The following is a 20,661-nucleotide window of genomic DNA, read 5'->3' on the forward strand; positions in this document are numbered from 1 at the left end:
TTTCAGCATCATTACTCCAGTCTTCAGTGTCACATGATCCTTCAGAAATCATTCTAATATGCTGATTTGAAGAAACATTTCTTATTATCAATGTTGAAAACAGTTGTGCTACTTAATATCTTTGTGGAAACCATGATTTTTTATTTTTTTTTTTGCAGGATTCATTGATGAATAGAAAGTTCAAAGAATAGGATTTATTTGAAAAAGTATAAACATTTATAATGTTACAAAAGATTTCTATCACTTTTGATCAATTTAGGGCATCCTTTCAAATAAAAGCATTCGTTCTAAAAATAAATAAATAATCTTACTACTGACCCCAAACATCAACTTGGTGGCCTTAATATTATGGTCTAAGAATGCTTAAAATACATAAAACACAGAAACCTGTGCTATATTTCATTATTATATTACTGCTACCACACAATTTTTACATTCTTATTCATTCATTTCCTATTAATTTCATTAAACAATTCCATTTCACATTTATTTTGAATAATCTTTTGTTATTACTATTCTACAATTATGTTTCATTACAGGAAGCTGCAGAAAATTCCACTGATACTAAGGAAGTGTTTTACTCTGTTCCAGAGTATCTGTGTCTTCAAGTGCTAGCCGATAAGGAGCTTTCTTTCAAGGACAAGATATGAAAGTGTGGGGTTTGTAACTTTCCACTCTGAAGAGCTGAACAGTTGACTGCCTCTGAAGCTCATATTTAATCTGGTATTGCCTGAGCAGGAGGCAATACTCACAATAAACATAAGATGGATCTGACAAGTTAATGGTGTATGTGGTCTCAAGGGCTTTACCTTCATGTTATTGTTCTCCTGGTAAACCGTCTGCAGGTCCTGCTGGAGCTTCTGGAGCTCACTGAGCCGATTCTCCGCCAGCTCCCTCTTCTCCTCCAACTCACTGTTCATCTCCTCAAACTAACAAGAGACGACAAAGGATTTCATCAATGTTAAGACATTGTACAGGTACCCTTATATGACAAGCAAAACACTTTAAACAACAAAATATTCTATAACAATAGACAATAAAGTACCAATGTCAACAATATATGTTTGAGCAGGCTGGCAAATATTAAAGATACACTAACATTACCATTCATAAGTTTGGTGCAAAGATATTAAATGTTTTATTTGTTGACAGAAATCAACACTTTTGTTCAAGAAGGATGCACTAAGTGCTTGGAAGAGACAGGACCGACACTTACAATGTTTTTAATCAAATAAATGAAGCTTTGGTAACCTTAAGAGACTTCCTTCAAAAATATTTAAAAATCTAAGACCCCAAACTTCTGAATGATAGTGTATATTTTCTAGAGCTGAAAACATATAGAAAAAAATATATGATGCACCTGCTTGAAGACTAAACAACCCCAATTCTCAACTGAAGGATTCTACAGTGTACAGTGAGATTCATTCACACCAAATGCAAATATTAACACTAAATGTTCATATGACTGGTCATTTACCTTTCTTTTGTTAATCGTGATGGTTCCACATACACTGCTTGCTTCGCCATACACCTTATAACCTTTACTGTTCACCTGGTTATGATGGAAGAGCACAATAACAGTTATGACACATTGTAAAACAATAAAAATACTATATCTTGGGTTTACTATTACAAATAAGTTCACCCTCAAGAGCATCTTGATATATCGCAGTGGCTTTTTCAAAAATCCATTGTCATTTGCTATTATTGCAGTAACCTAGATTACTGGTAACTGACATTAAATTACTGGTTACTAATGAAAGTCTGTATTATCCATAACAGTAGCCTAAATCAGAGACTAAATAGCTATTTGGCTATTTGCTATGTTTATTTTTGGCCCACATAATGCCAGCAGAAAAGGAAAGCCTGGGATGAAAGATGACAATGATTTTTGTTCTTCAGAATAACATGCAGTAATCAATCGTGCGTATTAAAGTCACGATGTAATGGAAGTAGGCCTTTTCTTCTGTATTGTGATGTACATCTGAGTGAACCAGATTCTTGGAACAGAAAAAAAAAATAGGATGGGAACTGGATGGAGGGAGATCTGAATGCAAGATTACAATCGTTTGTATGAGAAGGGTGGAGTTTAAGTGGACAAAATGATTGGAGAAGTCTGGTGTTTTCACCAGATGATTGAGTTGGTATTTTTTTGTAAATATTATGAGGTCAAAAAAACAAAAATCAATGAATCATTCACTGTAAGATCAATATCATGCATTTACAAAATATTTAGGGTGAAATTCCATTTATCACTGACTTTAAAGGGGTCATGAACTGAGAAACCAAAATTCCCTTGATCTTTTGACATATTGACATAAGAGGTCATTGTACTATAAAAACATCCTGTAAGTTTCAGAACTTAAAACTTTGTCATTAGTCTAAAAACAACTTATATTGAAGGCAGTCTGCCAAAACAACAGCTTTTGTAATATTCCCATCTATGATGTAATAGTGTGGATAAACCCCACAAGAAGATCGACATCACTGCCTGTTTAGCCAGTGTTAGTGTTTACCAGGGAGTCGAACGTGCAGGTCTACGCAGAAACAAAACGATAAAGATGGCTCTGAAAACAACAGGACGCTCTGCAGTGCCAATTTGTAGGAAAAACAGCGTTTGCGTTGGCTTCCTTCTAGGGCTTTGCAAATAATTGAATGCGATTATCATGCGCATCTCATCAGTAAAGCTGGTTCTGTGATTAGTAGTAAATCTCCATCACCTGCTTTCAAATGAAGCGGCATTCAATACACAGAGCCGTAGTTCACTGACAAGCTACGCAATATCGCGTTCATTATCACCGATGTATCGCCTGCGATTATGAACACGATATTACTGATGAGATGCGCATGATAATCGCATTCAATTATTTGCACAGCCCTACTTCCTTCTGATCCCAACATTAGGAAAGAGAGGATGAACTTTATTTTTATTGAAGTTCCAGACTGCTCAGTAAGAACTCGGTCCTTTGTTTACTTCATTTTGCAGCAAATTTGTTTACAATTACCCATAGCGACGCAACGCTTGTTCCCTTATCTCAGGGAACCGAGGTCTTCTTACAGATTGTTTGATATGTACGGAGTTATTTATGTGTTTTAAACAAGAGGCAACCTCCCGCTCTCTCTCGTGAAGCCAACACGGAAGTGACTTAAACTGTAATTCGTCAACTGGCCGCTAGAGGCTGGCTGCAAAAGGGAGTCAATCCCATAGACTCCCCATGTTAAAATGCCAAATTTTACAGCAGAAAAAAACATGTTTACAGCCTGGTTCAAAAAATGATTTTGGTCTATATAGCTAATTTTGCCCTTCATGACAACTGTGAGGGGGGTGAATTTTTTTATAACTCATCCGTTTAAATTATTAAGCCTTAAAGTTCTGCATAATTAAGGGCTTGAGTGACAGGTGGATTGCCGCTGCTGACACTGCCGGTCGAGCTAGGTGGGCGTGGTTTCAGCAACCAGCTCCCGCCTCTTTGCCCATTTTCGATTATCCGGGAGTGACACGTGGTGACGCGCTGACAAGATGGCGACGGCCGGCTCCACCTACTTTAGGCTTCAAAAACGCTCTTTGGAAACCTACGGGTGACGTCACGGACACTACGTCCATGTTTTTATACAGTCTATGGTTTTAAACCTAAATCACAGCAGCGTCCATCTATGAGGAATGAATGTACGCTGTTAGCCAATCATAGCAGTGGGCGTTTACTTCCGAGTCTACAATCCGCAATGCCTATTCAAACAGAGCGTTGTGATGAGGGGGGATAAAAGCAGGACAGAAAATAGCCTATTACTTCCAGGGCTCAGAACCGGTTCAAGAAACAAAAACGAACAAAATTTTGACAGGAACCGAACCAGAAACAGAAATGAAATCAAATTTTATAGTTCTGAACAGAATCGAAAATTTTAAATGGCCATTAAATGGTTAATAACGTTATTTTATCGTTCCATTTAATATTTCAAATTTGCTGTCAACCAATCACGAATTCCAGTAGTACGGCCTGCAAATATGATGCTGACGCATCCAACGAGTGAAATGCCCGTGCTCAAGAACTCATCATAGGTAAGTCGCAATGGCAATGCACTGGCGTTAGTTTATCTGAGGATAGTGTAAGATGGATTCAATAGATCACACGCACCTGCAGCGATTCTGTGAACAGAGAAAACAGAATAAAACTATAGGCTTACATAAAAAGGAATATATAGGCATATACACAAAATAAATTTCACTTAAATCATTGACAGATTAACAAAACGAAATAAAAAAATTTGAGAGTTACAGTTCATTGTGACGCGTTCCAAAGTTCTCGGAAAGGAAACCGAGACGGCAGAAAGTAATTTTCTTTATTTTAAAAGCTTTAGAGTTTCATTTATTTTACTGTTTTATTTATTTTGCAAAAGCTTGACAGTTTTGAATGATGTCTTGCTTCTATCAGTGCATAACCAACCAGCGTTGGTATGACCATATCGCGCCGGCGCCTCACACGCACACAGACACAACATATTTTTGCGACATTGCAGCCTGTTCATTATCAAAATAAAATACAGTTAAAGAAACGTATAAAAAGTTACACTGCTCCATTGTACAAAATCTGTTGCTTTCAGCGTGACCAGTGCCTCACTGTGCTGATATAGCCGATGTGAAGGACGATGTTTTATGTCGATGAAAGTACAAAGCCTAGCCTATAATAAATAATATTTTAGCATCCAGATACGTCGCGAATATGTAAACATTTGGATTCGTGACAAATGAGAGAGTTAGGCATCAGTTTCACCTTAAATTCATTTGTTTTTGGATTGACGTTTTTATAGCCTAAACGCATAGCCTTAACTTTATTTGTTGTGGAGAGAAACTAAGCATAACTTATGTGTTTATAATGTTTGTAAACATTTTGCTTTAGCCTACTGGCATTTTAGCCTACATTATTTCTGAATGTAATAGGGCTAATAAAATGCAACGTGAGCTTATACGCGATTTATGTTTTTTTTTCTTCTTCACTCTCACAACGCAATCTTATACAAGTAGCGTTTTTTTTAACAATGCAGCAAACATTTTTAAATATCTTAAAAAATACTTTAAAGTGTTAATTGATTTTTGTTTTGTTTAGTAGCCTACATTTGGCCAAAATCTAGAAAAGATGATGCTGTATTGGCTGTGACTAAATGCAGCGGGTTAAGATAGGCTACCAAATCTCTTCCCGTTTTCTTTTTCTTTTTGAGTGAAGAAAACACTGTACTTTATTATTATTATTATAGGCAAAGAAAAAAAATTATAATAATAACGTTATTAACTGGTATTTCTTCTACTCGAACCGGTTTCGGAACGGAGATAATACATGAGGAACGCAGGAACAGAAACGTTAAAATATCGATTCTGCTTGGAGTGAACCGATCAAATTTTTTTTTCCATTTTCAAGCCCTGATGACTTCTAAATTATGATGTTTTTTGATCTTGATAACATTATAAGTGGACCTCAAGAGAACACTACAAAATAAAAAACAAAGGTAGTTCATGACCTCTTTAAGATGCTAAACAGAGTCTATTATGATTTCACGCTTTCTTTGTAGGGCAAAAACCACTTACCCTTTCCAGCACCTCTACAAGGTGTGCGTTGAGCCGATTCTCTCTCCGTCTGATTTTCTCCATGTCCCACTGCAGCTCCTCAATGAGAACCTGCAGCTCACTGATCCTGTTATCAGCACGATTCGCCGCACGGCCCAGCGGACGAGACTACACACACACAAACATAGTGAGCACTCAATATGACACGGTTACCAGATAAACATGTCAACAAATCAACCACCAACCTCGCTGGTCATGTGACTATGCTTCTGCTGAAGGCTGTCGGTCAGCTGGCGGAGACGTTCATTCTCATTGGTCAGAAGGGTGTTGAGGCGGACAGCGACATCCCAGAGACTGCCATCTGAAGGAAGTCACAAGAATATGCATATTAGACGCTGAATGAACAGAAAGTTAAAACGCGATTCGTTTTTTAGTTTATTTGATGGATTGTTTGTCTCACCTGTTCCAGACGCCACATCTTTCTTTAGTTGGTCTACCGTGTTCTTCAGGTTCTCGTAGATTTCTACCACACGTCTGGCCTGTTTGCAGCTGGACTCCAATCGCTCCTGCAGCTCTGCGTCTATCTCCTCACTGCTGCTGCTGGCCAACATGGCCAGAAAAGAGCTCACTGCCTCTCCCTGTTGACCTGTATGAAACATTACTATCATTATCAAGTATCTCAATTTGCACATTGTTAATGTTACTGCTGCTGCTATTATTATCATATAGTTACATTCAATTTGCACATGTTACTGTACTGTTATTTTGCACAAGTTAATCTTGTACACTTGCACATACAGATGTACATAGTCTATACTTCTATATCTACATTGTTTATATTTCTACTTCTGCTGCATAGTTTTATTTTTTATTATGTTTGTGTGTGTATATATGCGTGTGTGTGTGTTTTTATTTTTTACATAGTTTTTGCACTTGTCTTGGCATTCACTGTGGACAGCAAAGAAAGAATTTCATTGTACAGGGAAACCTGTTTTCCTCACTGTGCACATGACAATAAACTCTGCTGTTACTGTTACATTCATCTATAACACATTACAACTTAAACACTTTAAATTTCACTGTGTCCATCCAAAGTTGCGAATTTAGCTTATGCACAAAATTATTGAAATATTGCAAAAAAACATCTGCGAATAAGCACTGTTTTCATCCAACGAGTCAAAGAAGCACTAAATATCACTAAGAAAAGTAGGAGAAGCCTATGAATATAATAATGTTCATATATAATAAATTACTTGCGCCCCAGAGTGAGCAGATGAAACACAATATGCGGTCACTGCTTTCAGGGGTGGATGCCTGCTGTTTGGGAGTGCAGCTGTGTAAGACAGTTCTGGTAGGCATTATACAGAAACACTTTGATGACAGACTTTGCTCAGCCTTGGGCTGCACGATTAATCGAATGTGATTGTTATGTGCATTTTGATAGTAATGCCGGTTCTGTAATCAGCAGGAAATCATCATCACGTGCTTTCAGATGGAGCAGCATTTAGCCATTTCAGAATGACCATAACAACATTTCAGATGCTGTGCAACAAGATCAGACCGCTGGCCAGTCACGTTTTGCCGTCCCATTGCACAAAGTCGCATGACTTTTTTTGATGTGCATGTAGGAATTTATTAGGCAAATGTGTTTCCATCTCCTATAATTCACATTAACTCTTTTTCGCACTAGTGAAAAACCACCTCAAGAGAGCGTAAAAACTTTTGTGTATTAAGGGAATTTTTTCTCGAAATTTGGCATTTCCATCACTCGTTTCTGATGCGATACTTTAAAAACGGGGTGATGGAAACAGCTAGTAGTTCACATGCAATCGGTTGTCATAAATGTGCAGTATTTAGTGAATGCAAACAGCTCTGAAACCATAAATGCAGCACTGACATTTATTTTATTAAATCACAGTCTTTCAAAGTTTATTAATCACATTAAGCAGCATCATGATTCCTGTTTTTACATCCCAAAATGCAAGACCTCTTCAAATGGTAATTAACACTTCTGTTATAAGAAACTGTACTGATCTCTGATTGAGGTAATTATGACCTTTAATATTATTTAAATGGACTGCTGTCTTGTCTGAGGCCCCAAGCCAAGACTCAGATCCAGATCAAGACATTAGGTTTTGAAACATTAAGCAATTTTTTTCCCCAAAAGAGTAAGAAGCATCTGACAGATTTGTACAATCCGTTGATTTCCATCTACAACAGTTTTGGTACCTCTGTCTTTTGCTCTCTCCTGGTTTGAGTCTCCATCCGGTTCTGGAGTTCCAGGTTTTAAGCTCCGTCCTTCAGGAGGTTGGCTTTCCACAGGCTCGCTCCCTGATTGGTCATAGCGACGCACAATTAACCGCACATTTTCATCAAACTGAAAGAGAAAGGTGAAATAAAAATCAAGATTAAAAGTTGCATTCGAGAGAAATATAACTTCAAATGATACAGATTGTAAATAAAAAATAAAATGACCTGGTTCCAGTATCTGTTTAGAATCAGCAAACTCGCATCATCTGTCGCCTGACGAGTCTCCAACCTCTCAACTCTCTCTCTCAGCTCATCCTCAATCACCTACAGCCACACAACAACAACAGTCTATGTTTGCACGTATACATGTATTTATGTGTCTGTATCACCGTTTCCTGCACCATTTGTCAGTGGAAAATCACAATGTATAACAATAATAGTTTAATAAAACATTGTATAGTCCATTCAGAAGTGTGGGGTTGATCAGATTTTTGAAAAGAAGTCTCTTATACTCATGAAGGCTACATTTATTTGATCAAAAATACAGTAAAAACAGTAATCCTGTTAAATATTATTACATTTAAAAATAACTTTTTGAATATATTTTGAAACAATTTATTTCTGTGCTGAATTTTCAGCATCATTACTCCAGTCTTCAGTGTCACATGATCCTTCAGAAATCATTCTGATATGCTGATTTGCTGCTAAAGAAAGATTTCTTCTTATTATTTATCAATGTTAAAAAAACTGTCATTTCAGGATTCTGTGATTAATAGAAATGTCATTTCTTCAAAAGCATTTATTTAAAATAGAAATCTTTTGCAACACTATACATAAATATAAAGGTCTGTATCTACCTGTCTTTGGTCAAGGGACTCTCCCAACTTCCTGTTTTTGATCTGCAGAGCTTTAATGTCTTGTTCTTCCTGCAAGAACGAAATACAGTGTCAATGGGAACCAAATGATAAGGGACCAGATTCAGAAATCAGTTTTAAGATCCACAATTCATAAATGAAAAGATTTAGAATTCATTTTTCCATAAGAGAGAAATTCAAACGATTGACACAGACAGGCTCAAGACAAAAAACATTGGGGCAACACAAAACACAGAATGCTCGAATCAAACATGAAGATCCCAGAAAGCATCTCACCTGGTTGGACCCTCCTCCCAGTTTGATGACCGTTTCTACAGCAGTGCTTCCTCCAGATCCAGTGCTCATACCCTCTCCGTCCTCAGCGCCCTTCTTCTTCTCTGGAGGAGCGCCGAGGGTGGCAGAGCTGCCGGCGTCACTGGGGCGTTTCTGACCTGACATCACGCACCTCACTGTGGAACAGACACCATCACAGTCAATACACAATCAGAAATCCTCACAAAGGTACTGAATGATTATAAAATGCCGAGCATCTGTATTAGTGCTGGGCGATATACCGGTTCATACCGAATACCGGTGTTTATTTTTGTTATGATATGAATTTTTAAAATACCGCAATACCGGTATATGTCACTTAAACAACGTTCGGAACGCGACACTGTTTGAAAGGGGTGTTGCACTGTGGTGAGGGAACAGCTGTATGTGTTACTAAGCCTGAAAGTTCTGAAACTGAAGCTGTAGAACTAGTAGAACGTGATGACGCAGAAGAACTCATCCACAATATCCACATTGACCACCACAAATATCCTTTATCAGACGATGCCGCGATTATAAATGAGAGTGACTCCTGGTTAACATGTATTAAAAGGGGTCGTGTTTAGTCACTATTTAGTGTGGTATTTTTTGACAATATTCACTGATCATGACAGTAAAATAGGGCATTCTAAGTCAATATACTGCAGTATTTCCTCTCTCAATCAGTAGAAAATATGGTTAACACTCGGTCATGCATGAAAAAAAAAACAATACCGTCATGTACCGTGAAACCGGTATCATTTTGAAAAATACCGTGATATAAAATTTTGGTCATACCGCCCAGCAATAATCTGTATTGTTACTGAATTGTGTTACAATAAATCGCCTTTAGTTTACACAGTCGATATAGAGCAGAGAAACTCCCTGACGATTAAGAGAATCAAGAAATCAGGGGAAATTCCTTGGAGAAATGTTCAGATCCTTAAGTTATGCTTTAAAACAGGTCTAAGTTTACATGTAGCAGATGCTTTTATCCAAAGCGACTTACAAATGAGGACAATGGAAGCAATCAAAACCAACACTTGCTATGACAAGTCTCAGTCAGCAGTACAAATACTAGCAAGGTTTTTTTTTGTGTGTGTGAATTATATAATAAATAAAAAGAAAACAAATAGATAGAATAGAAAAAGAACACAGAAAAGGCCTTTTTTAAAGAAAACAAGCAGTTAGAAAACAAATAGTTTTCGTTAATTATATAGTAAATAAAAAGAAAACAGATAGAATAGAAAATGAATAGAGAAAGCTAGTGTTAGAGGCTTTTTTCAAAGAAAACAAGCAGTTAAAAAACAAATAGAGTGCTAGTCTTAAAGGGTAAAGTGTTTTTTTTTGTAATTTAAAGAAAATAGATAAAATAGAATTAGAACAGAGCGTGCTAGAGTTAGAGTGTCAAATAAAGATGGAAGAGATGTGTTTTTAGCCATTTCTTGAAGATACAATACGCTGGCTAATAAAATAAAATCATAATAATAATTGTTGCCGTTTTATTGTATTATTCATCTTGCATAACAAATACAATGGATGTTTATCATAATTATTGTAAGCACTAACAACATTTTAAACCCGTACGTTATACTAATATTTCAATTTCAATATGCCTGACAGAGGGATCTACACATTTCAGATTTTAGTCTTTAGTTCTAGTTTCGTTGCTTTTTTTATTTATTATTAATAATTATAATAGTGCTATAACAACACTTGCATTAGTAGTAGTGTAAAATAGAACTAGACATTACACTAAACCTAAACTAATTAGTACAAAAGTACTAGTAGCGCGCTACACTGATCATATCTGATGGTATCTGATGAGTATCATATGGTAATATCATGGTAGCCTACCTTAATAAACACCATGGTACTGAATGGTATGCATATTATTTCAGAAAATAGAATGGTATTTTATTGTTAAGGGATACGTTAACACACACAGACGTAGCCGTCATTAGTACATTATACAGTTACGCAAATGTAAGAAAATATATTATTTGTAACGTTAGTTAAACTGCGGCGAGCCAGTGTAATCCCGAGCACAACCCCGATCTACGAAAACACTGAGATCTGACGCCTCTCAGCGCTGAAAACTCGCTGTGCATTGTTTAATAACGCTCTAACTAAGTAGGTTTTGCACTTGTGTTCATTTCTTACCTAATTTTGATTTCTATTGACTGTGAAATGGTTTTGAGGATGTAGCTGTTGCGCTTCATCCAGCGGCCGAGTCTCCGCCGGAAACACAGCGCTGCTTCTTCTTCTGCTGCTGCTGCTGATGCTGTCTCCAGAACTGCAGCGCCGCCCCACGGCGGAAGGACTGATTGCAGCGCTACAACTCGGAACAACTTTACAAATTGCTACCTTTAATCATCACCTTTCTTCCCATCAAATAATCAGAATCTAATCACAGTTTCACAAAAATATTAAGCAATAGGTATGTTCAACATCATTCAAAACAACATTTTAGAATGATTTCTGAAGTATCACGTGACACTGAAAACTGGAGTAATGATGCTGGAAAAAATGTAGGCCTATAGGCTATTATGGAACAGATAAACGTAAGTAAGTTTAACATGTAACACTAGTTAAAGCATTTCATTTCTAAAAAATTATAAATAAATCAACAAACGTATTTGTTATTGTAAACCAGATTAACTGTGTTGCTGTGTTTACTACAGCAGCCTTTTCTTTATGTGTTTGTTTTGTGTGTGCGCTGGTTTGACCTACATTATGAAACCAAAAATGGCTTCACAATGTAAGAAAATCTGACTTCGCCTACATTGAGACTGTAATTCAAACGGCTAAATGAAATACGAAACATTTACTGAAAATGTAAACTAGCAGAAAGGTTTCTAGGAGGGCTGGGGGATAGACAATATTATTAGCTCAGTATAAAAACCATAAAGTTAATGGAAACTCCTGGTAATGTGTGAGTACCATCATTTGTGTGTGTGTGTGTGTGTGTGTGTGTATTTTGACTCAAAGACTTACTTCATTGAAGTTATTATTATGTGCCACGCTCTGTGCACAAACTATTATTTGGACTCTGTCCTTGAGCATGCATTTGATACTCTTGCCTTTGAATGCAGAGTTCATGTTGTGAAATCCCCTGATTTTTGTTCTCTTGGTTCAAAGTGCCTGTGCATCAGTGCACGTCGTTGTCTTCATCATGCAGCAAGTTTATCAGTGGCCTGACTGCTCAAACCCTTTCATCAGACCACGTCTTGTCTGTCTGCCAAAATGATTTCATCAACTGCTGTTGATGTAATTCCCCCCAACCAGCAATCACTTTCTGTGTTTGTGACTGATGTTAACCACTCATAACCCTACACCTAAACCTACCCCTCCCAGGAAACTTTCTGCATTTTTACTTTCTCAAAAGTAAAATCTCTATTTTGATCACTTATTTTAAATATGTGTAACACTAAGGCCGGGGATGGCTGTATTATGGAACTTTTGGAGTTAAAACCCGTCTCTTCCAAATTCCACATACGCAGATATTCTCCCACACCCGTCCAATATCCCAGCACTTGAGCCAATGGCGTTCCTGGAGGCAGAGCACGCCCGTTCGCATCACTTCAGTCCAGCCTCTGCTCTCGGATAAATACCGACTCGTTCGACTCCCTCGGTCCCGATTCACTCAAACCCACCGGCGGCAGAGTCAGAGGAGAGGCCACTTCATCTGGAGTTTATAGTGCTACTCGCCTTCAGACTATTCAAGTAAGTATGGTTTTTAAAGTTGTAAATCTTTTTTTTTTTGTGGTCATTATCATCGCATCTGGCACATTAGTATTAATATTTATTTAGAAAGGTAGAGTTAAAACAAAAACTTACCTGTTTTAAAACGTGAACACGTAGAACTTAATTCACAAACTGCAGATGATTTCGCTAAATATTAAGGTTCTGCTCTTTAATGCAAGTTATAAATCACTGTAATAAGAATAGTCCAAAGATTTCTTCAAAAGTACTTCAGAACTGTCTTGGTTGTATGTTGGTTTGATAGTGCATTTAGCAAATTATCAATGGTATGAATGCAGGCACTGCATTTTGCAGTTTTTATATACGTAAAGCATTTTCGTTTACTGCGAAATAAAGAGGGCAATCTTCTTTCATAAATACACTTTGTATGAAAGACACTCTTGTACAGTACTTAACGATATTGCACAATTGTGTGAAACTTTTTGCATATTCGCAAGGAAATTTAGACTTGTTTGTTCAGTGGGAGGAGCCAGTGTGTTTCTCTGGACTAAAGTTCAACAGTCAGGGCAAATATTTACAGATAGCAGTGAATAACCCAGTGATCCGAATAATAAAAGTTCTGTAAATGACAGATTTTGGTATATTTTGCAAATAATATTTCTTCTGCTCTTTCCCCAGCATGACACATCAGTTTCCAGCTCTCTCTACGGAGCAGAAGAAGGAGCTTGCCACAATTGCCCAGCGCATTGTGGCTACTGGAAAAGGCATTTTGGCTGCAGATGAGTCTACAGGTAAGAATGTGTGGTGTTTTGTATGGAGTAGAGTACCAACTATATGCATATATTAATTGATCAACAGTAAGCAATAAAAATACTTAAGATGTTGCTGAATAGGTACTATAATTGTTTTTAGCAGTGTTGTCTTATTTTTTGTCCTCTAACAGCTTTATGGTTGTAGTAATAATGAATTGTATTTTTGAAGACGTAATGGTAAGCTTGCATTCCAGATGTTCTTAGATGTGTGTTTCATATTTTAGGCACCATGGCAAAGCGTTTTCAGAAGACAAACGTGGAGAACACTGAAGAGAACCGTCGCAGCTTTCGCGACATACTCTTCTCTGTAGACAATTCAGTCTCTGAATATATTGGTGGTGTTATCTTTTTCCATGAAACACTGTACCAGAAATCAGCCCAGGGAGTTCCGTTTCCAAAAGTCATCAAGAACAAGGGCATCGTAGTTGGTATCAAGGTGAGGTTTAGGTGCACTCTTGGAAGATTTTTTCAATAACTTATGTAAATGTGTTTATGCATTTATTTGCTTGATATTGCCCTATAGATAACCAAAGCACTGCTTGAATACTGTAGACGACTTCTTTCTTTCTGCATACAAACACAAGGTCCTTTCACTAGTTTTGCCATGTAATGTTATAAATAGAGTTGCAAAGTTTCCGTAAATATTTCCAAAAATCCCTGGAATATTCCAAAAACTCCTGGGAAGTTTCCAAAATGTCTGGAATATTTCCGAAATCTACTGGAAATTTTCCACCTTTTTGCAACCCTAGTTATAAATAAAAGTATTAATTGTGCTTTGTGCCTGAAGGTGGACAAAGGCACAGCAGGATTGGGTGGTACAGACGGAGAGACAACCACACAGGGTACATTTTTACTTAAAGGGTTAAGTTCATCCAAAAATGAAAATTGTCATTAATTACTCACCCTCATGTTGTTCCAAACCCGTAAGACCTTCGTTGATCTTTGGAACACACATTAAGATATTTTTGATGAAATCTGAGAGCTCTCTGACCCTCTATAGACAGCAACACAACTGAAATGTTCCCAGGTCCAGAAACGTAGCAAGGACATCGGTAAAATAGTCACTGATGTCACATGGACTCAACTTTAATTTTGCGAAGCTACGATAATACTTTTTGTGCGCAAAGAAAACAAAAATAATGACTTTATTCAACAATTCTCCCCCGAGTTAGCCATCCGCCATTTTGGAGAGTACCATGACGCATGCGTGCGCTTTTTCCTGAATGTAAACAGCGCTGATTACGTTCAGGGGAAAGCGCACACATGCGTCATAGTACTCTCCAAAATGGCAGAAGACGGTAACTCGTGGTTGAAGAATTGTTGAATAAATTGTTATTTTTGTTTTCTTTGCACACAAAAAGTATTCTCGTAGCTTTGCCAAATTGAAGTTGAGCCACTGATGTCACATGGTCTTTACCGATGTCCTTGCTACGTTTCTGGGAACATTTCAGTTACTTTGCTGTCTATGGAGTCAGAGAGCTCTCAGATTTTATAAAAAATATCTTAATTTGTGTTCTGAAGATGAACGAAGGTCTTACAGGTTTGGAATGACATGAGGGTGAGTAATTAATGACAGAATTTTCATTTTGGGGTGAACTATTCCTTTAAATGCATCTTAACATGACAGTAATCTATCCTGACTTGTATCCATTTTAAAGGAAGCTATTTTTGCTTGATCTGTTTCACTCAGGATTGGACGGTCTGTCTGAACGCTGTGCCCAATACAAAAAGGATGGTTGTGATTTTGCCAAGTGGCGTTGTGTGCTTAAGATCTCTGACAGCTGCCCCTCTGCTCTTGCAATTGCTGAAAACGCAAACGTTCTTGCCAGATATGCCAGCATTTGCCAACAGGTATGTCTTACAGAATGTGCTTTGTTTATAAGATCCTATTTATTGTCCATAAACAGTCTTTTATATGACTCTAAACAATTGATAGCATGCCAGTAATTTCTTTCTTTTTCTTCACAAACTGTCCACAAGATCCTTTTTTCTCATGAACTCTTCCTCGTTCCTGTAGAATGGCCTGGTGCCAATTGTAGAGCCTGAGATCCTCCCAGACGGAGATCATGATCTGCAACGATGCCAGTATGCCACTGAGAAGGTAAACTTCCTCCCAGAATAACCAATAAAAGCGGAGCAAAGCCAAATTATCCATCAAAAATAATTCCCAACAAATTGCATCCAAAGGTCCTGGCGGCTGTGTACAAGGCTCTCTCCGACCACCATGTATATCTGGAGGGAACTCTGCTCAAACCAAACATGGTCACTGCTGGACACTCCTGTACCAAGAAGTACACCCCTCAGGAGGTTGCCATGGCAACAGTCACTGCTCTCAGACGCACCGTTCCAGCTGCTGTACCGGGTAAGACAGTCCTCCGCTGGTCCTCAGAGGATGGTGTCCATTTGAGTGCTCTTCAAACGTTCAACATCTCTCTTCTGATTCTCAGGCATCTGCTTCCTCTCTGGTGGTCAAAGTGAGGAGGAGGCCTCTCTGAATCTGAACGCCATGAACCAGCTTCCTTTGCACAGACCCTGGAAGCTGAGCTTCTCTTATGGCCGTGCTCTCCAGGCCTCGGCTCTAGCTGCATGGAAGGGACAAGCAGCAAACAAGAAGGCTGCACAGGACGCCTTCATCACACGTGCCAAGGTAATCAGTGACGTTAAGATTCAAGCTAAAAATACGGCATGTGGGCAATCAAGTCACAACTATAGTGCAACTTTTCAAAACTTCTAAATTATATTGTGCTTTATTGTGTTGTCAGTTTATAGGCCTACTATATCAGCTGAAGCTGCATATATAGATGATTTTTGTTTTTTCCCCTTCAGATCAATAGTCTTGCATCAAAAGGTGAATACAAACCCTCAGGTCAGGCTGACCAGGCATCTACACAGTCCCTCTTTACTGCCAGCTATGTCTACTAAAATCAACAACAAACGACAGCAACTTGTAGCTGGACAGTACAAAATTTACATGCAAAGGATATTCAAGATGACGACAACGTGTGCACATGTTAATTGCACAAATTAAATATGTTCATGCAGTTCTACCAAGAATGACTCAACTAGACTCTGTTAACCTTGGATTAGTTTAACTTTTCATGCATATGCACCAACTTATGCTTTTCATTTTGAAATAAATGATAAAATGCCTGCTTTATTTGAGTTGATTTCTTGTGTACACATTAGGAGGAGAGTTGAGAGTTGTCAGCCATTTGCAGCGCTTAGACTAGCACTTAGAATTCTTTACTAAGAATTAACTTGGTTGTCAAGGTAAAAAACTTGAAAGTAATATGCTTTTGTATCTGATATCAGCTGGTCCGCTTGACTAGGTCCTACACAGCAAGGCGCTGAAGGGTGAGTTACAAAAAGTAAAGTTGATTGAAGAGCACCACAATGTCATGAAGATTTTTCTGTCTTGCTTCGTCTTCTGCTGTCCTTCCCCACATATTCCTATTCTGACAGGGAAAAGACAAACCATGCATGTTACACGCTGCCAGTTATGGGTTGTTAAACATTCAACTTATTAATGCAATCAATCAGAACAATTTAAAGCAGAAGATGTTTTCATAATGAACAATATGACAAAAATCTGCTTTTATTATACCTCTGGGGTGGCGCCATATTCAAGAAGTTTGGACACCATGTTCTTCTCCCTCTTCTCCACTGCTGCATGTAAAGCGGTCTGTCCATTATAATCACCCTGGTTCATGTTTGCACCAGCTAAGTACCATGCTTGCAAAAGCTGACAGTCTTTAGTCAGAACCGCCCTAAATGAGAGAAGACAGCTGAATGAAAAAAATGTCTACAACAGACTGACAAGTTCATTTGTAGTTTGAAACACTGACTTGATGAGTTCCATTCCAACTCGCACAGGATTTAGGCTCACTGTGGCTCCTTCCACTATCAAAATCTTGATCACGTCAAAGTGTCTGGCATATGTAAGGCAATGGTGTAATATATATATATATATATATATTCCAATAATTAAATCTGCTCAAAATCACTTACTTGTTTCTTATGGCAAGATGCAGAGGTGTGCAACCAAAGCGGTTTATCAACTGGCATGCTGCTCCAATAGACAGTAAATATTTAACCATATCAGTTCTACCCTTTTCACAAGCTCTGTGCATGACAGTGTTGCCATCATAATCTCCAGCATTTATATCCATCTGAAGACCAGGTTAGGTATTTAAAGCATGGATTAGGAATTATATAACCGGCCACATGAAAGAGTAGAACAATAGTCAATAGCATTCTACATCTTATATGCATGATCGTTCATACCGTGACAAGAATCTCTTGCAAAGACAGCAAGTCGTTGTTGTCTATGCATCTGCAGGCTAATGAGGGCAGCAACAAGGCCACAATTGCATTGACATCCTGGGTAAAAAAAAAAGTCACATTTGACGTTACATCACTTAAATCAACTCAATAAAATAGTAATAATAAAAAAAACAGAAGATGCCAAACTTGTAAGCTCACTTCAAAGGTCTTGTATTTGAGCCAGCCGAGACTGAGCACCTGGCCCACGATGCAGAGGAACTGCTGGTCTCGCGTTTTAGCGCCCAGTTTTGTTAATGGGAGAAACAACGGATCGTATGGTTCCTCTCGTCTCTCTTTTGTCTCATCTATGAATGTATAGGTATACGTCAAGGTAAGTTTAAAAATTAAAAATACATGACTTGAATAATACGCAATCATTACTTTTAAATAGATTATAATTACAGGCTATTTTATAGGCCTGGCAAAATGGTCATATACGTTGGTGGTATATGTTGAATTGTGATAACGTTTTTTGTTTTTTTTACTTACAGTACATTTTGAAGATATATGTATCCTGTAAAGCAGTGCTGTAGTGATGACCGACCGTTAAAATTACCTCAAAGTTCCCGCTCCTGACGCGTTTATTTGCGCATGCGCCAAGCAGTCATGAGAAAAATGACCGCGATGAAAAAACCCCAGTGAAGATAAAAACGTTGCATGAGTTATAGTAATTTTTCGAATAAAGTATTTTAACTGTCAGACAAGTTATCTTACAATATGCCTGCAAAAACCACAAAGCTCCCAATCTAGGAGGTAAAAAAAATTATAAGTTGCACACTACTGCTAAACCCATTACTATTTCTGATAGGTAATAAGTAATAGTAGTGTTTCACTTTCACTTAAATGTTAATTTGTAAGAAATTAGTTTTTCTCCAGTGTAAGTTCACCTGTGATTCAGGGAGACAATGACAATACATAATCAAATCAATCTTTATTGGCAATTGGACACGAACAACCCATCTACCCTACCAAAATACACATGCATGCAGTTTCTAAGCAAGTCTTTCCACAATTACAGTTAAACACATACTTGGAGAATCATTTCCAACAGGAACGGATGTTGGTGTACTTTAAAGTGAAACTAAAAGACCAGAGGGCCTTTCAAAGATCCCACTCATTGGTTACCTGCTGTTGATCCTGTGAAACCTGAGACTTTCTAGGGATGTGTGCATGGGGAACATTAACAAAATCTACTTTTAACAATTTCCTGGTTTGAAAATTGTGCTCAAACCGACTCTACAGATTACTTGCAATGAATTTGGAAATTCTAATAATGTAAGACTTATGTAAAACTAGTCTATATATATGAAATATCCATATTAATCCATTTTGCAGCAGAAGAAAACTCACACAAGACATTTAAATCACAAAATGAGGGTATCAAGGCTGGATAATTACAAATTTTAACATTGGAGGAAAAAAAAACAACTCCAGTCCATGTAATAAAACTGTGCGAGATTTGAATCTACCCTGAGATCCAAAACAAAAACTGCTTTAAGTTTGCTATTTAACCTTTAATCACAAAACAGCACTAAATGCAGCATGACCTTATTAATTACAATATATGATATTGTTTATATAACACAACATACCATTAGTTAAAAAAATTGCTCCAAATGTAGGCATATCCATCAAAATTCAATCTTGCATACTTGTCCTAAAAGGACTTTGGTCATACACAGAATGTTTTATTTGATGAATGATGTTGATGATATAAGAAGTCTGTAGTAAGCCAGTATAGTATTTACTGTTGAAGTGTAAACTAATGCGATTTTTTAACACCAGCCTGACACCAAAGAACACTGCCATGTCTTTCTAAGTCTGTACATCCACAGACTTCGGATAAAGAGCAGTATTGCTATAAATGCTACAACCTTTTTTAACATGTTGCCTCACACAGAGGATGTCAGTCAAAAAATATCACATTAACATAAATGCAAGTTGTCACAGATTTCACAGGTGCAAAAGCAAGGCATCGGAGAGTGTTCTCTACAACTACCTACACACAAGCTATCTAAAAATAATGACCTAAATGGGTGCCCTTGTTCAAAAAAACCAACCATTAATAATTAATTTTGTTAACACTACAAGGCAGAAGCTCTTTTGAGATTGATATGGAGTCATGTTGGTTTGTTTTACACTACTGAAAAGAAACCAGTTAAATAAATGCCAAACTATCAACCCTTTTAAAAACATCAACAAAAAGGAAATCCCTCGTCACAATTGTCCGTTTAGCAACTCCACTGTGATTTTAAACCAGCAGTTCAGTGAAGGTCTTGCAGGCCAGTTGAGGGCGAGGACATACTGTCCATGAGATTCACTTGCATGGAACAAGGAACAAATGGTGTCAATGTGAAATTCGCCCAGCCTGCAATGGCATCGCAACTTAACGTCCCAAAACTTATGTGGAGCTCCCATCACATTATGTAAACCTTCTCAGCCTGGGAAAAGTTGAAAACCTCTTTGGTCCTGGGGCATACCACCTTGTCATCTTGACGAATTGACAAGAGAGACTGAAAACGAGAGGCAAGGGAATAATCACTATATATACACAGGAAATATATAGAATTTCAAATAGCATACACTGGTAGTATACAGTGCCTTGCGAAAGTATTCATACCCCTTCGTTTTTTTTTTTTTTTTTTTTTTAATTACTTTTTTCCCCACATCATTCTTCACTCCATACACCATAATGGCAAAGCAAAAAACTGGTTTTTAACATCTTTGCAAATTTATATATATTAAAAAAAAAAACTTAAATGATTCCATTGCATAACCCTTATCTGGGACAGTTGAAATTTAGCTCAGGAGCATTCATATTGCTTGTAGATGTTACTAATTTTCGAGT

General features: G+C 37.5%; 4 protein-coding genes across 6 annotated transcripts in view; 1 reads left to right on the forward strand and 3 right to left on the reverse strand.

Moving 5' to 3' along the window:
• The window catches only part of rnf20 (ring finger protein 20, E3 ubiquitin protein ligase), a 28,368-nt gene extending 17,102 nt beyond the window's left edge, over positions 1–11,266 (reverse strand). The window contains exons 1-10 of the mRNA XM_016451755.1: positions 11,137–11,266; positions 8,959–9,131; positions 8,665–8,733; positions 8,033–8,131; positions 7,787–7,934; positions 6,018–6,203; positions 5,803–5,918; positions 5,579–5,725; positions 1,478–1,552; positions 810–929 (exon numbers count right to left, since the gene is read on the reverse strand). Of these exons, the coding sequence (XP_016307241.1) occupies positions 810–929; positions 1,478–1,552; positions 5,579–5,725; positions 5,803–5,918; positions 6,018–6,203; positions 7,787–7,934; positions 8,033–8,131; positions 8,665–8,733; positions 8,959–9,120 (1,122 nt within the window). The 5' untranslated portion in view covers positions 9,121–9,131; positions 11,137–11,266. The remainder of the gene's footprint in view (positions 1–809; positions 930–1,477; positions 1,553–5,578; positions 5,726–5,802; positions 5,919–6,017; positions 6,204–7,786; positions 7,935–8,032; positions 8,132–8,664; positions 8,734–8,958; positions 9,132–11,136) is intronic.
• A 1,328-nt stretch (positions 11,267–12,594) lies between these two features.
• On the forward strand, positions 12,595–16,645 carry LOC107661943 (fructose-bisphosphate aldolase B). The gene is made up of 9 exons (XM_016451756.1): positions 12,595–12,699; positions 13,357–13,469; positions 13,715–13,926; positions 14,278–14,332; positions 15,181–15,341; positions 15,508–15,591; positions 15,678–15,852; positions 15,938–16,137; positions 16,317–16,645. Exons 2-9 carry the CDS (start codon positions 13,358–13,360, stop codon positions 16,410–16,412), a joined length of 1,095 nt encoding a protein of 364 aa, XP_016307242.1. The 5' UTR covers positions 12,595–12,699; position 13,357; the 3' UTR covers positions 16,413–16,645.
• Positions 16,379–18,226, reverse strand: LOC107661944 (L-asparaginase). The gene is made up of 6 exons (XM_016451757.1): positions 17,973–18,226; positions 17,775–17,870; positions 17,499–17,659; positions 17,336–17,419; positions 17,095–17,257; positions 16,379–16,945 (listed from the first exon to the last, which is right to left on the reverse strand). Exons 1-6 carry the CDS (start codon positions 18,189–18,191, stop codon positions 16,850–16,852), a joined length of 819 nt encoding a protein of 272 aa, XP_016307243.1. The 5' UTR covers positions 18,192–18,226; the 3' UTR covers positions 16,379–16,849.
• Positions 18,227–18,736: 510 nt separating this feature from the next.
• maea (macrophage erythroblast attacher, E3 ubiquitin ligase) overlaps positions 18,737–20,661 on the reverse strand; it is a 10,029-nt gene continuing 8,104 nt past the window's right edge. For 2 of the 3 annotated variants that reach the window (XM_016451758.1, XM_016451759.1), the window contains exon 9: positions 18,737–20,326. In XM_016451758.1, coding sequence (XP_016307244.1) covers positions 20,231–20,326 — 96 coding nt within the window. In that variant the 3' untranslated portion in view covers positions 18,737–20,230. The remainder of the gene's footprint in view (positions 20,327–20,661) is intronic. The other variant, XM_016451760.1, reaches the window with a different exon arrangement.

This window comes from Sinocyclocheilus anshuiensis, unplaced genomic scaffold (genome assembly GCF_001515605.1).
Source record: "Sinocyclocheilus anshuiensis isolate Anshui unplaced genomic scaffold, SAMN03320099.WGS_v1.1 scaffold759, whole genome shotgun sequence".
Lineage (NCBI taxonomy): Eukaryota > Metazoa > Chordata > Actinopteri > Cypriniformes > Cyprinidae > Sinocyclocheilus > Sinocyclocheilus anshuiensis.